Source organism: Colius striatus, chromosome 12 (assembly GCF_028858725.1).
Source record: "Colius striatus isolate bColStr4 chromosome 12, bColStr4.1.hap1, whole genome shotgun sequence".
Classification (NCBI taxonomy): Eukaryota; Metazoa; Chordata; class Aves; order Coliiformes; family Coliidae; genus Colius; species Colius striatus.
Window position 1 is genome coordinate 11,546,223 of NC_084770.1, and position 16,941 is coordinate 11,563,163.

The 16,941-nt window shown below is 35.8% G+C and overlaps 1 protein-coding gene across 1 annotated transcript in view; it reads left to right on the forward strand.

Annotated features, from left to right (window-relative positions):
• Positions 1-16,941, forward strand: part of SLC9A9 (solute carrier family 9 member A9) — a 183,560-nt gene that overhangs the window by 139,411 nt on the left and 27,208 nt on the right. The window contains exon 14 of the mRNA XM_062005547.1: positions 1,215-1,294. Coding sequence (XP_061861531.1) covers positions 1,215-1,294 — 80 coding nt within the window. The remainder of the gene's footprint in view (positions 1-1,214; positions 1,295-16,941) is intronic.

The window sequence follows — 16,941 nt, forward strand, 5'->3', positions numbered from 1 at the left end:
TTAAATGTTTCAACTCATTTCCCAGTCTGTATCTATCTTGGCAAAATACTGCTTGGTTACGGATTAGTACCACCTTCTTCCCCTCTCTAGCCTCCTCAGTTGCAAAAATACTCTATTTGGTAACAAGGAAACAGATATTAAGAATTATATTTGGTGCCTCTGTAGGTGCACTGTGATCAATTTTGACGTTAGCAAAATCATATCAGATACAATATGGTTTCTGTCTCCATATAATCTTATTCAAAAGCCATTGAAATCAGTGTAAAAGTTCCTATGTACAGATTGGCTTAGAACTAGACCTTACAGTTCTGACCATCAGACCACTGACTTTATTTTCATCAGCTAATTTATGTGTATGTTAATGTATAACTGGAAATTCGATTTTTAACACTTTAGATTAAAAACATTAAAAATTAGATAAATTGCATTAAAATTTCGTAAAGAAAAATATTCCCATTACAAAAATAATCTAAGTTGCAGCAAAATACAAACAAGACAATAATAAAGCAACTTTAGAGAATTGGCAATCCCATTCCTAATTCTATCCTACACTAATTCTTCCACTAGTACTGATGTGATGCTTAGAGTAGGAGCCACCTAGCTTTCTCTGTACAGGTGACTTTTTCTAATGTGTTATTTCAAATTATGAACCTGAGTCAAAGGACAATCCATTTGTCTACCTGTTCAGCATGCCCCCAGAATTAGCTTGCAGAACAGAATGCAATGTTTTGAGTCTTGCTGACTCAAGTCATGTTCCTCTCCCTTTGGAAAGAAACACAAAAAGGAAAGTAGTGTCATAATTATTAGAATGTCACGATCCCTTTGGGAATGACATTTAGTTAGATGTACACAAATAGCATCCAATCTTGTAGAAGTAAACTGAAGTGATCCCACAATGTCAATTAAATCAAAATATCAGTTTATTGATCTCAGAATATAGTGCTTCTCAGCTGCTTAATAAAACTGGATTCATTAATAAACACTGCAGTCTTCCAATGAGTATATAGCAATGAGAAATGTGCTATATGAGCCAATTTGCTCCAGAACTGATTCACAGAGATGACATTTGTTCAAAAAAAAAGCTCTTTAAATTTAAAAACAAAAAGGTGAAGTTAATTGTAATTCGGTTTAGCATGTATTTTTAATATTGGAAGTCCATGTTTTATGTATATTATGAAAATGCTTTTCACCTTATTCATCTGTTTATTTTGCAGACTGCATCTAACTTGGATAAAAATACAACCAAAGCTGAAAGTGCATGGCTGTTCAGAATTTGGTATGTCTTTGACCATAAGTATCCTTTTCTCTTATAAGCCACAGACAATAGTTGCATTACAACTGGAACCATCAAAATATTTAAGAAATCAAAAAATGATTATACTTTAAAACACACGTGTTATCTATTTTAATGTGTTTAGTAAGGAGAAGAAATTTTGAAAGTTCAAAGAAACAGAAGATCTAGAGAAGCTGGGCAGTGCAGTGGTAGTACATTCATCATCGAGGCTACAGGGAGTGAGAACAAGCTAAGCAACTCTTCCCCCTACAGTGACATACAGAAAATGGGTTTAAGTAAATTAAACTTTTTAAGCTACAGGATAAAACAAATCCAATCATTAATCAGACAGGGTGTAGATTCTGTGTTTGGGAAACACAGTTGGAGACTAAAGCAGCCCAATAGCTGTTGCCCATCCACATATCCAGAAATTACTAGCTATCCAAAAGAAAGTAAAAATAAGACAACACTGGTTTACCCCCACTTCTTATAAACAGAAAACAAAGCACTCATTGTGAACATTTAGCACCCAGGGCTTCCCCAGAGCTCATACTTCCTACTCCCTGAGTTCTTGAGCCTTTGTGCTTCTATTCACATTCCTAACTGAGGTGTGTATGGTAGATCTTGAATATGATGCTTTATTTTCAAAAGCCTGGTTTCTGTGTCTTTTGCATTTCAAAAAAGTGTTTTAAGTGATCTTTTTCAAATATTTTTAAGAACATCATCCTCCCAAAGTCAAGGTAGAACATACACTCTGACACCCATGCTGTCACTAATGCCTCTGCAAACGTGGTAAAAGCTACCATTCTAATTTACTGCCATTTTAAACTGACTCTGCAAAGTTTTCACATAGCTCTCAATAAGATCCCGTAATAACAATATATCCTAAGCCCTTAACAGATATGTGATTCATATAAAATAAGCTTTTCTGCTAATTGCCATGTGTACTGGCTCAGGAGCTTGAAGAGGCAAAGCTCTACCAGTACTCTCTATTATTCAACAGCAGATCTATCGGTCCATTACCCTGCACTACTGAGTTGGATGAACATCAGGCTACATATGTGTTTTTCTAATACCAGCTGCAGCAAACTAGGGTGAAATATTTTAGTTGATGAAATGTAACTTTTTGGGAATACAAGTTCCTTAGAGAGTTCAAGTGAAGTTATCCTTCAAAAAGACTTTTGATGGAAAAAGCATCTTTTTGGTTAAAAATGAATGTATTGCCCTAACTCATCCAACAGAACAGTTTTATGGGCCAAAAAGCACTTAGCATTAAAATGTTTCTCTAGCAAAATTTTTCAAGAATATTTAGAAATAGTAGGTGAACCCTGTATAAAGAGGGAAAATATGTTTAAATGTTAATACTGAGAACCAGCATAACTTGATTTACCACTTAGTCATACTTCTTTTTAAGAAGAAATAGCCTGTGGTTGTGGTATATCTTAAAAACTCTAAGTCAGAAGGAAGAGATGAACGGGGGGGAAAAAAATTTGCTCTGAAGAAAAAAAAAAGAAAAATGTACAAAGTAAGAACAGGGCTGAGGCATGAGTTAAAAAGGGATGTGAAAGAGACATGAGTAGAAGTTGGAAAACAGGGACAGAAATAGAAGGGAAAGAGCAATCAATATTAGAAAGTCAGACTATAGCACATGCAAAATGAAAGGACTGTAGAAGGCAAAGGAAATATCACTTCTCAGAGGTTATCTGTATGGTAGAGATCTTGAATTTGGGTATCTGATGCTTTATTCTAGAAAGCCTAGTTTCCACGTCTTTTGCATTTTAAGAAAATATTTGAAACGGGTTTTTTAAAATATTCATAAAAAGAACAAATTTATTAATAAGTGTCAATCTCCTCCAGTCAAGTCATAATCTTTCTTTAGAATTCAGATTTTCAGAGATTATAGCCCTGACATTATTCTAATTTTCTTTTTATTATAAATAATACTTCTACAACTTACTAATCCTGAAAATGTATGCCCATATACCTACACAGAATAATGATTCAACCCATCAATGCTGTGACTCACTGCTCTAAGCATTTCTTTGGTACAACTATTTCTGAAAGGCATTCTTTTCAGAGAAAAAGAAATTATCCACCCAAACTTTCTTTTGCCTTTCAGTGCCTAAAGTTACAAAGCTGTGGTCTGAAATTAAGAAGAAATTGTCATGTTGCACAGTATTTTGCCCAACACAAGACTGTGTAGAGGATAATGATACAGTTTTCAAAGAAAAGATACAGCAAATTAATAATCTATCTGGTCATACACTTCAAAAGTATACAGGATTGACATTTCTATAGTTTGACATTTGCTCTTAGGCATTAATACAAGTCTGCCCACTCTTCTGGAGATAGTATCTTTTATGCCTATTTATTTCACAAGGGGAAAGCAAGAGGGAGAAAATACCACTGAGGAGATAAAAAAAGTTGTGCTGTTCCTTGCTGTCTTTATGAAAGATTTCCTCTTAGTTCAGTGGCCTTCAGCAATGACAATGCACCATGCTAGGGTAGAACTATACAAAAAAACCTGAAATCTTGTTTGAGACTCAAATTTCATTTTTATTCTAAAAGAAACAGTAGAAGCCAGCTGGGCTCAATAAGGGGTTGTTTTTTTCATGCAAGTATCTTTGTATCAGGTATTAACACCTAAGAAAAACATACCATTCTCTAAAATCTAGGCTGAGAACCTTTAGCATTGGAATAATAAAAATGAAGAACAAATTAAGTACTTAGAATTTTCCTCTTGGATTTTCATCTCAATAATTCAATCTGGTTTTCCAGCTACTTTAGACTAAACTCATGCAATCATTTCTGGTTAAACATAATCTTACACATGGCTTTTTGTCCACTAAGGCTTCTTTCTCTATATATATTAATAAAAATCTCACTTCCTCATGTGAGGGCATTTCTGCTCTCACTAATTTTTCTGTAACATCAGTCAGGAAGATGACTAGACTGTTCTCCCAACTTCTCATACTGTATACTGAGAGGAGAAGGAAGTAAAACACAAAAGTGCAAAACAACTGAAATTGAAAATGAAAAAAAAATAATCTATGTTCTAAGATGTTTTCATCAAGAAATGCTCACCTTCTTTAGAAAGAGAAGCCTACATTATGTTGCAGAATGCATATTTTAATAGTACACACTGAAACTTGCGTTGAGGAAAAAAAACCAGTTGCTGCCTAACAGGAAAACATATGCAAGATTACAATAGAAGAAAGCAAGAAGGGAAGGAAGAAGGACAAAGACTTTAAATGTACGGTAAGTTTCTTTGAATATTTAAGGCTTAAATTGCAAGACACAGGCTTGAAACCACTTGCAGCCAAGACTAGTAATTTTTTTTCTGGCAACGGGGTGAGAATGAGATTGTGTGTGACCAGAACAATAACACTGCTTACCTCTGGCACACGTGAGGGATGAGGGAGCAAGAGAGATACGATGATTGTTGTTAGCTGGCTAGTATGGGTATTTTAAGTACTGCAATGACAGGCCTATTGCATCCTTCATACTGCTCCAAACTACCAAACAGTAATACAGCTACCTAAGTTGCACAGAACCTTCACCTTCCAAGTAGCTCACATGCACATTGCCATGAACAGAGTAGAAGGAGAGCTTTCTGCTTTGCAGATTTCTATTCAGTCTGAAGAACTCGCAGTCAGTTACACTGAATAGAAGCAGGAGTCTGGAACAAAGTGAGGCAATTCCATAAAGCAACTTCTAAAAGTGTTCCTACTTGAGCTGCAGCCATCCATCATTCACATGAATGTCAGGGTTTTTTTTAAAAAAAACAAAAAAGTTTGTATCCTTTGCACTTACCCGGAACAAAAGAGCCAAAAGGAATTGCATTATTTGTAGACTTCAAAAGTTTATCCTCAACTTCTCAGGGCACCTATCATTTTATTTCTCTTATGCTTTTTATGTGGATAAAATAGACATAATGGCTGCCTATGAAGTAAGATAAGTACTCTTCTGTGCCTGTGAGAAAATCTAAAAGCTACAAATACCAAAAGTGCATTCTAGGGTGAACTGACAATCAACAAAAAATTCAGTATTTTGGGGTCTTCAGTTGAATTTTCCTTACAAGACAACTTGCCACTCTCGTATCAGAGAGACATCTTTTGTCTTTTCCTTCGAAAAGCTGTAAGCATGCACAAGCACACCACTTTCTTTTACCTACTGAAGAATTAAAAGTTTCCTAGTTGCTAATGTTCTGGTTTGTAATATTTTTATCACTTCTGTGACAACAGCAAAATATCACACAGTGTCCTAGTTTTGGATCAGAACCTCATTTTCACAGGCAATTTTCAAACAGAGAAAAGACAATCTTATCTCAGAGACTTAGATCCAATTATGAATTAAAGGAACAGCAGATAATGCAATGTTAAGAAAATTCAGGTACCACACAATGAGTAATGTAGAATCAGCTAGCAGAACAGGTAGACATCATAGTAAACATATGTCAGTAGAACACAAGAATCCATTTTACAGATGTTAGAAACAGATGATAATGTGAAAGCTAAGAGAAAAGCACAAATTTAGTAAAGTAATTAGAGTGGATACCATAACATGAGTATGACACAAGAACAGCTATGTCACAACATTTTCTCACACTGCAAACTTGAGCAGTACTGGATGCCCAGAAGGTATTTTATCGTTAGTAATGGTTGTCTGAACTTGATTCAAAACTCAATTCAACAACACATTTTCAAGCACGTGATCTAGAAAAGCTCATTGTTCTTTTTTACAGCACAAACCTAGTGAAGACACATGGCTAATGAATAACCAGAATAATAAATGACCTCAGATTGTCCTTCATTCCAAAAAAGAACAACTGGATAAGTAATTCTTACACAATTTCATGCTGAATATCCAAGTAAAATTATTCTCATTTGTAAAGTTTCTCTCATGTCAATTCTTTGAAAAACCACATTCACGTTCAGATATTTTTACAAGGGAAAAATAGTAAACGTGAGTTAAAAAAAGAATGAATGCAGAGGTAAAGTGTTAAATGAAAAATCTCTGGTTCTTTTATAATATTTGACACACTTCCATTGCAGAGAGATGTATGCAAAGATTATTTGTGATAGTTTCTTAGTATTTTTACTGCAAAAATAAATCGAACCCACCCTTTCCCCACCATGATCATGAAGGAAGAAAGAAGCTGCAGGAATTTTGGTTCTACAAAACATCAATCAAAAGGACGTAAACTTTGAAACTTTTACTATTTAGATCTTTTGTTCTGACATCAACAGTCAGAACATTTCAGAAAGGTCTATTTACATGTTTAAAAAAGCAAAAGCAATGAAGGTAGAGGGAACTGATGAAGACAAGAGAAAAAATCTTTTTCATAATCACAGAATCATAGAATGGTAGGGTTGGAAGGGACCTCCAGAGATCATCTAGTAATCTAATTTTATCTCTCAGAGTTATAAGAAATAATACAAAAACTAAGTCATTATGAAAGTGGACTTTTTCTAACAAAGGTTTTCCGCCATTCTATCAAATTTCTTTACAGCCTTCATAGTATATGCAGTGTTTTTGCCTTAAAAGGAAGAAAAAGAGGCACATGGTGGAAACTTGATAGGATTTAAAAAAAAATAATAAATCAATGTTCAAAATAACAGTTAAACAACACAGGCATGGGACAAGTAAAGGAGGAGAGTGTGTCATTAGTGTGGCAATCTGAGAAAAGAGGAAGTGCTTTAATGTGAAAAGAGATGCAGAGAAAAGTAAAAGAAAAAAAGCTTTGTAAGCTGTTATCGAATCCTCACTGTCATCTATCAGAGACATGCTGAGCCAGATTCTATTTTCTGTTCTTTGCATCAAATGGTCATTGATTTTTGTAAGAGCTTAGCATGACATCTAAGGCAGAACCTGGACTACAGCTTGAGTCAACTCAGTGTACAGTCACCAGTTTTTTTATTCAACATCCTATCTCATTTGATGTAGCATAGCTTTACTTAGTGTGGTTCAAAGGGTTCTCAGTTTCTGGTTACAAGAACCACAACTGAATAATAAAGACTGTTTCACAGACCCCAGTGGCCTCAGCATAAATGCATGGGTCTTTATGCAACTTATGTTACTTTATTTCATGTAAAACTATATTAAAATGCATTAAAGTCTGCAAAATCTGGAAGCTACAATCTTCATCCCAAGAGGAATTCTAAAATTTAAGGCTGAAATTGTTCACAGAAGAAATCTGTTTTAATCTTTCCAGAACGTAACAATTTCAAAGCTGATTTTAAAAGTCAAAACACTTCTGGGTTTTTAAAAATATTTCTGAAATGTTTACAAGGCTCATCAACTGCACAGGAGTCTGGCAACCCACCAAGTAGGTCGGAAAGCTGACCAAAAGGTAGAACAGTGGAACTAGAGCTTGTGGAGCCCGAAAGAATCTGGCTTTTACAGGTCTCTCAGCAGAGAGGCCATTAACGTACTTTCCACGTGATTTATCAGAGCCAGAGGAGTTCAAGGGGAAGGGGGCAGAAAACAGGTAAAGCTTCTGCCTACAATGCTGCTGAAAGTGACTTTTTTGTATTTCAGCAAACATGCCCTTTAGACACAGAGATAACACATCTGAAAAATTTTGACTGCCTATGACTTATTTCCTGCAGTACATTTAAGCAGCTGGCATTAAAGAAGCCTCTTTCTCTGCGAAGCACCACTACATGTTTCATTTCTGCCTCTGCATAAGGAGTCAGGCCACTCAAACTGACTACACCCTAGAGCTGAAACATCTGAGTCAATCCTTCAATATTTACCAAGGGCCACATCTGAAGCTATTCAGCAGTCAAGGAGATGCCTACAAGACCCACCAAGAGTATGTAGCACTTTGTGCAACCAGGGCCTCAGTCAGGAAATCTAGCTTACAGAACTGTTTTCCTTTATTCTCTTAACGTTATTTTCAGCTGTGTGAAGCTGCCAAACACAGCTATAGCATGTTAAAACCAGATAGCATCAAGATTTACACTTTAGCATAAGATAAATTCAGCACATCCGCTACCAAACGAGAAGTACAAAGGATTCTTCTTATAGGCATATTTTACACAGAGCCACTGTATTAGTAGTTATGAGCCAAGAGTCAAGTATTCTCTATGGACAAAACCCACAAATAGTGTATTAACCTCAACAAATTATAGCTAAAGCTATCTTAGTATCTAATTTTACTGATAAGTATTAATTATTATTCTACATTATAATTTTTTATTATGCTTTCTTTTTTTTCCTCTTCTTCTCACTTTGTGCTGTAGTCTGTACGTACAAAGAAGCAGAAGCCTAGGCTTGTATTAGTCCACTCAAGCATGAAATTATAGTTTGTTGGCTGACAATACTTAACAGCACCCAGGAGACCTAAGTATGATTTAAGAGTACCAGAAGCTTATAACACCAATTTAATCAAGCATAACTTAAAACCTTCCTTCAAGTCTTATTACTTTATTTACAGCACTATATGTGCATAAAGTTAATTTGCATTACATCTGAAGTGTTTTTAAATGTTCTTCTGCATGTATATCTTTCACTGTTGTCTTTTCCATCACTTAGCACACATCGAAATGCTTGGACGTGCCCACAGTATATGCTGTAAATGTAATACTATCTATAAATGACACTTCTTTTACAGCGACAATTTTCACAGCAAGATATTGCTAATTATAACATCATGTAGGCAAGAAAGTAGTAATATTTCCTAATAAAGGTCTGGTATTAACGTTAACTTACAGTGGCATTCCTGCAAAAGCTGTGAGACTAAAGGAACTCAAGTACAATTAAGGGTATTACCAGGAATGCCAAAGGGCACATTAATGATTTTCCATTAGGAAGTATTTGAAGTCTCTTATAGAGAGCTAATATCTGGATGCAAAACCCTTAAAATCACTGACATCTTCTAGTGCCTTCATTGAGTGTGGATGAGGCCCTCATTATAGCTTGGTCTGTATGTTGGCATTCTTCTCATCTGAGGTGGTTGGCTCTGGAAAAATCACTGTTGGTATCCTAGGTTTGCGTTGACTGTGATAGTTTTGAGTTTAGTTAAATTGCTTTAGCACACCTTAACACAGAACCACCAATAAGGCTGAGGCTAGCATGCAAACGTTTGAGAGGGGAAAAAAAAGCCTCTAATTTCAAGAACACTCTGGCAATCAGTGATTCAAAAATAATGCAAATCTTGGCAGCAGAGAAACTCAAGAGTCATTTTCTATTTTCCGATATTGAATTAGGTGCCTGATTTACTAGAACATGTGCATCATCACACATTCAAATACGTTATGAATCAACCCATCTTAGCACCAGTTCTTAATTCAGCACTTCTTTTCAAGGGAATGCTAAGAGAAGGTGGAGAGAATAAATCAGAAGAATGAAAATACTTCTTTAGGGCTAACTAAAAGTTTGCATGAAGTATTGCAGCAAATGATCACATCTTATCAGCTCACTTAGTATTCTTAGAGGATGAAGAACTACCGAACAGTGAAGACAAAGGCTGCCTTTCATCTTATACTATACTACAAGCTTTAAGTACGATGGAAATCAGATTATAATGCCTAGACGAACATGGCTTCTTGAGATGCCTGAAAAAAATCCATAGAGCGCTTCTGAAAATCAGGGCTGTGGCTCGCTATTTTTCATAAATATAGACCTAGAACTCAGGGACCTCTTGATTTCTGTAGATTCAAGCCAACCTAGCAGGTTTTTTTTTTTCTGTAATACTAATGTCATTCCTTCCAGTTGAACATATTTGTGGGCTTCTTAATCAAGGCTACTTGACCAAACTTGTCATCCTGACCGTCTCTGCATACTGTGATATACTTAGTTACTTGTAGTAAACTCAGCATTCAGATTTATACAATCTTCTACAAGCCCAGAGGCTGAAGACATTTTGGTAACAGTATTTTTAAGAATTTACCAGCATGTACTAGTTGTCATAAACGGAGTCTAGTTTGATGTACAGATAATGAGCTGCAGTTCCAACCATGGCACCAGCTCTACTACTCTGGTACCAACACCAAATGTTATGACTTAGAGAGTTTGATCTATGACAGAATGGGACAACACTATTACTTTATGAACCATATTACTTCTACTTTTAGAAAGAGAAGCTGTTCCTAAAGGTGAACAATAGAGGAATACGTGGCAGCACAGAACACTTTCAGATGTTTCCTTTGGTCACGATTGGTCATACAAGTGTGCAGAAGGACAGGAATAATGACAGATTTTAAAATAGTAACTTTGACAATATTTACATAGTTTATCTAAAAGATCATTAAAATAATAAGGTTTGATGTCCTGGAGCTGCTTTTTGAATAAGCAAGAAATACTGTCACAGGAGGTTAGGAAATGCAATTGTAAGTACATGAAGGAACAGAGTTACTAATTTGGTCTGATGATTTTGGTCAATTATTTTTGAAACTTGTGCTATTATATCTGATGAAAAAAGTTTTAATCTGTTAAATATTAATTTAACAATTATTGCAAGGGCTGTATTATTTACGCAGACAATTTTTACATATTTTTTTCTTTTTTGGTCTATCGTGTAATGATGTACTGAGAACACAGTTGTGCTGTGAATGGTAAAATCTCACTCAAATTCTAATTCCTAGCCAGTGCTGATGGACTTCGAGTAGTCTGCTGTCTGTTCATTAGAAATTTATAGGAGGTGTTTTATTCATTTTGTTAAAAGCAACTTGGTGATTTTCTGAACTGATTCTTTACCACATTATGGTACTTCAAATATTTAACTTTAGATGTAGAAGTAGGGAAAACCCGTTCAAAAATTAAGCATTTCTCTACAGTTTTTGAAATACGGAATGTCTTCAAATAGCACACTAACATTGACCACAGACTTGAAATTTAAAACAGCAAATTGTTATTTATCATATCCTCATTAGTCAAACTGCTGCTTGTACCATCTCTTTTAAAGAATAAAAAACCCTAGCTTTACAACATCTATACATAGTTCAAGAAGAGGTTCTTTTCCTGTTTCATTTTGTGTTTGGTCCACTGCTAAGGTCCTGTGGTCTAAATGCAAAGATAGTTCAAATTCTGATTGTTACATCAGTGTAGTATTATTAATTTTAGCTTACTCCATTAATCTTAGTTTATTCCAGTACAAGAGAAGCTGTCAATACATACAACTTTCAAGCCTCTCATTAGACATGTTGTTGGCTTCAATGTTTTAAGAGTCTCGGTTACATTAAGTAAACCACAGCATTCCTATTCATGTCCAATATTTCCCAAAACAATTAGTAAAGAAATTCTCTCCATTCTGCACTGATTTAAGGTGGACTCCTTGACAAGAAAGTATGGGGAAAGTGCATTTTTTTCCTCAGCTACTCCGGTCATGAAACCTGCTTATGCTTTCTCACTCTCCACTAATCAGCCATGATGAGAGAAGAGGGAATACAGCCTTAGAGTACAGAAAACTGATTTCACTTTAACTGTTGACAGAACATCTAAAACCAGTTTGAGGAATTTTGAACAGTAATGATAAGCCCTAAGATTTTAAATGTGATTAAGAAGTGATAGACTCTTCTTTAATGAGGAAGCACAGGAATTTTTTTTTAATCATAAAAAGCCCAGTATGATTTATTCAAAGTTTGAGGTCTCATTAAAGATACAGAATAGTGCATGTCACAAACAGTTAAGGCTTTGAAACTCTTTGTGGATTATTCACTAAAATTTGCATTGCTACACAGCACTATTTTTGGATTCAGCATAAATAGAATATCTAATCTAGAATTACATTAAAATGAAATATGCAGTAATGCAAGTACCAATAAAGTGCTTTGAGTACTGCAAGCATCCAAAAGTTTCAAATGCATAAAATATGATTACACTTGCTGCACAAGTGACTCCATATCAAGTTCATTCACGTTTAATTAAAACTCAGAGGTAAAAAAATACACATATGCAGTCTGCTAAGACATGGTAAACTGCTATTGATATTTTTTATCAGCAAATACCAGTGGGATCTGAAGTAAATAAAGATGTGATTGGTCTTTAAAGCTTGGTCCTTTCCAGCTAGAGACTTATACTTTGTGCTATGCAGAAAATGCTGTTTGTTAATAATTCATAAAAATGCAGATCAAGTAACTCTGGATCTGATTGGTCCACAGGTTGCCACACAAATTTAAAGAGAGAATGTTAAGATACAGTTTTTATGCTTGATTATCTGTGATACTCAATTCAGTAATACCTTAAATCTTAAAATATAAGATTCAAAAGTAATTTAAAACACGTATGCATATATAGGACCTTTCATTATATGCTTTTCAACTGTCATTTCCCCCACTCTCACAACTTTGCAGCCTCAGCAGCTGTATTCAATAGAGAAAGCAGGGCCTCAGCAGAGGCTGGTCTGTATCTTGCCTGCCAGGATATTCATTTATGAAATAGAAACAGTTGATTCAATTCCTCTGAGCTGAGGAGCCAAAAATCCTGATCTTTCACTTCCCAGATTAGTGCTTTAACACCTAGACTATTACATAAAAAATGGTCAGTAATTCACCTGGCAGCTGAGATTTTTTTGGTTGAGTTCACTGCTGTCTCGATGAGTTAGGGATGGTACAAGGACACCTAACTTATCATGTCACTCTAGGAAATAAGGCCAAAATGAAATATCTCCACAAGCCTCTCCAAATTGCAGTGATACTAAGGTGTCTGCCTTTTTGAGGCCTATATTCCCACTCTAAGTTGATTTGTAACACCCATAGAGATATCATTAGGAATCTAAGGAGATTTGTGACTAATAATAGAGGCGACTTACGCTTTACTCCTAACAGTGTGAAATACCAACTCAGCTCATTGTATTGGACCAATGTTTCCAAGAACATAAAGGACTGCTGAAAATTACATTTTTATTTTAACTTCTTATATAGTAATAAATACATCTACATCTCTACATGTTTTTGCTTTAGGCTCTGTCACTACAGATTCAACAAGACAGCCATGTATTTATGGTGGTATTTTTACTCTTGCACACAGAAGAACTAGATGCTATTTTTCAATCATAAATACATAGATGCTTACACTATGAGTTCAATTGCACAATGAGCATTGTGTCCTGGACTGCTTTCTCAGTCTTCCTTTATCTAAATACTGTTTGAACAGAACAATAATCTGTAACGTATTCCAATAATGACACAGAATGTTTTCCTAACATTAGATATGTCTGATCAAAATAAACACCTCCTGGACCAGCCCTTACCACATCCAGTCCAGACACACAGCAGTTCTGAGAGTGCCTAATGCCCCTTCTTCACACAGCAAGGTTTACAGAAAAATCCCTACTGAATTGCTCTGGTCAAATCTGACACAAGGCATAAACAAAATTCAGGGGGTGATTTCATGCACAAAATGGCAGGTTCAATCAAAGCAAACTAGCAAAAATGGCTACAGGCTCACTAGCAAGTAGGCGTACTACCATTCTATGATATGCTTGCTTTGCCTCCATGTGCAAAGTAATTACATTCTGAAAGCTACACTGCACAAGAGCAATGCCAACCCAGACCTATCTGCTGAGCACATATGGCAAGAAAAGGCCAAGTAGGTATGCTATGAAATACAGCTAGGAAGCTGCAGCAAATAGCCATGGATCAGAACAGGGTGGAATCTCAGGGCAAATGCATCACAAATGCTTTTCTTGTAATATTCATCTGAGATCTGCTCCCATAAGCCTTCTCTAAAACGTGTATGCAGTTACTCAGGACGGAAAATTTCTGCAGCAGCCACCTCAGAAAGACCTCCTCCCAAAATCTCCCTCCCCAAGGCTATGAGCTTGTCACTACAGATAGATATTTTCTACTAAAATTTTCAGAGGTAAATAAAAAGAAAATTTAAATTCTGCAGAGTACTTCATCAGCTGCAAAGCAAATAGCTATGACTCAGTTTATCACAAACAATAACAGAACGAAAATTAGCATTAACAAGCTAATGCTTCATCTGATTGTGAGGGGTTTTTTAATCTTGTTTCTAATTAATTTTGACAGATTGAATTAAAAAGCTTATTGGCTTTGCATTTGATGTGCATGGAGCCCTTCCTGACTTCCTCTCATAAGATTATATGTTGTCAGCACCAGCCTTTGTGAGCCCTTTTTCTTTTGGAAGCTGAAGAAAAGGACTAAGTCCTTATTTCCATTTATTGAATATTTTTATCCATTAAGAGGGTTCTGGTTTTCTGCAAAGTTTTATTGCTTTTTTTTTTATTTTTCAGACGTGGAAGTTTAACTTGGATATTGATGCACCAGCTCTCATTTTGACTGTGGAGCCCCCTTTCTATATTCTCTTTTAAAAGCCTTCCTGTGTTAGTTCCAGCTGAAGTACCAGAGGAATAGGCTTCTTATCCTTCTCTGTACTTTCTGTCAAAACACTTGCAAGAAACCTTTTTGAGACATTTCAGCTGGAATTAACAAGAGAAGACTGATTTCCTAAGGTATGCGTTCCTTCTCCTGACAGAGTCAAGGAGACAGGCTGCTTTAGGAGAGAAATTACTTCTCTTGCATTCTTTTCTCCTTCTGATGTATGAACAATTCTCATTAGCATTAATTTGGATTCCAGTTGCTTACAGAGATGGATGTAAGCTCCTCAGCAATGAACATTTTTTCAGAGCTACTGTGTGCAAAACTGTAACTATCAAACAATGCTCAAGATTACTTCTAAAGAGCTACAATTTATCACACACAGTCAAGAGATTAATGGATTCTTATGTTTCTGTACCCTATGTCTTAATACCTGCATTTTTGGTGACTGCTGCTAGCATACACAGAGTTTGGGGAAACAGAAGCAAAAGACAGGAGAGAAAGTCTTCTGGCAACTCAGTTGACAGTAAATGATAGAGAGCTTGGAAGGTCAGGGGGTATAATGATTCTACACAGCATTTCAGCGAGTCACCTTTACACAACTTCTACAAGTGGAATTAATGTATGGTCTTGTCTGAGCACAGAAGGGACTTTGTTTCTTTGCCCTACATTTATGCTGCCTATTTTATATTTAAAACTACAGTTGCAAAAATATCACACAGGAAAAGTATATAGATTAATTACATGCAAAAAAAAAAAAAGCACATACATGCACTGCCACCTTGTATTAGTGTCAATAAAACAACAAACAATCCAATTAAAAAGTAAATCCAAAATAAGCTTCTTGGAATCCATGGAGTTGATATGACTCCTGATATAACTTAGCTTTTGTTCCAAGTGCTAAATCCAACACAGATGGAGTCAGTTATCCTGCATTAGCACTGCTCTGAGGGCAGAATTTTCCATGGTGACTCCTTTCTGTTGTTTTACAAGGTTTTGAGAGCCAATGGAATATTGGTACCAGGCAAGTATAACCATCATATATGCTTGCTCTAGCATACACTTCAGTGTTTATCAATAACTATACCTAGTAACAATAGCCAAGGTTACAGATACCCTGCATGCTGACAAATGAAAGGGTAAATACCTGAGCTGTCTGGTATGCGAGATCTTACTCCTTCACATGCAGGTACTGAAAAAGCTACTCCTGATGCCTTTTGCACCAAGATACAAGCTAAGTTTAAATGAGCTCTTCTGGCACTGAAATGACTAAGAATGGTATTTGCTGTCCATTCCTCCTAAAGGCTGAGATGCTTTTCAACTGTCTGCTGTGACAGTTAGAGTAAATTGAAGCTGAGCACAAGGAAAATGAAAGCATCAGAGCACCCAGCGTACACTATCATCCTTCTCTACAAAATCATGCAGAGTAGGAGCAGAATTTTCACATGTGTCTTTTCACAGAGGAAGGACCATCTTTAAGATCTGTAACACAAATAAAGAGGTACATGATGTAAGATGCTCTCATAAGCATACACTAAGTTTTTAACCTAATACACATACACTGTAAGTTGCAGGAAGAGGCAGAATAAAGGGCAGACAATAAAAGGGGACCAGGCAGATGTTAAGGACACAACTCATAAGTGTGCACATAAACATACAAAAGTCAACGAGAATACAAGTAAAAACTTCACTCAGCTTCTGTATTCCCTTAAGATTCCTACGGTATTAAATCATATATCACAACAAAATCTCAGGCTGATTACTGATATCATAGGGGGCAGGAAGCAGCCTATGTTTAAAGCCATAGTGGTTCATTTATATTTGCTCAGTTCACAAATATGATGGCATTTTAAAATAACATAACCCAACTCTCTCCTTCTGAAATGACAGACATACTAATTTACAGCAATTGAGAAGCTCAGGACACTTATGGCTTCAAACTTAACCTGCAAATTTCAAGACCAACCAATGTAATAAAACACAGACATAGATAATACATTAACTGTGTGAAATGAGAACAGCCACATTTCAGGAGGAGGGTAATTCTAGAGCCTTCCTACTGCAGTTTTGAAAGGGAGAGGATATTGGTCAGTTGGAAATAAACAGCTGTTCATGATTTGTAGATCTTTATGAGAGCCAGGAATGATAGATCAAGCTTTGAAAAAAATCATTAACTACCATTTCATTTTTTTATCCTTCCCATGCTGGCCTTTACAGAATTGAAATTAACATCTTCCCATTCTCTCTCAGGTGCTGAGGGGTTTATTTTTTTATCCTACTAAGGATAACAACATTTCTTTTTGGGATGCTTATTTCCTCACACAGGTTAATTTAAGATTAATCATTGAAAGAGTTTGAGTGTGTAGCCAAAATATATGCATT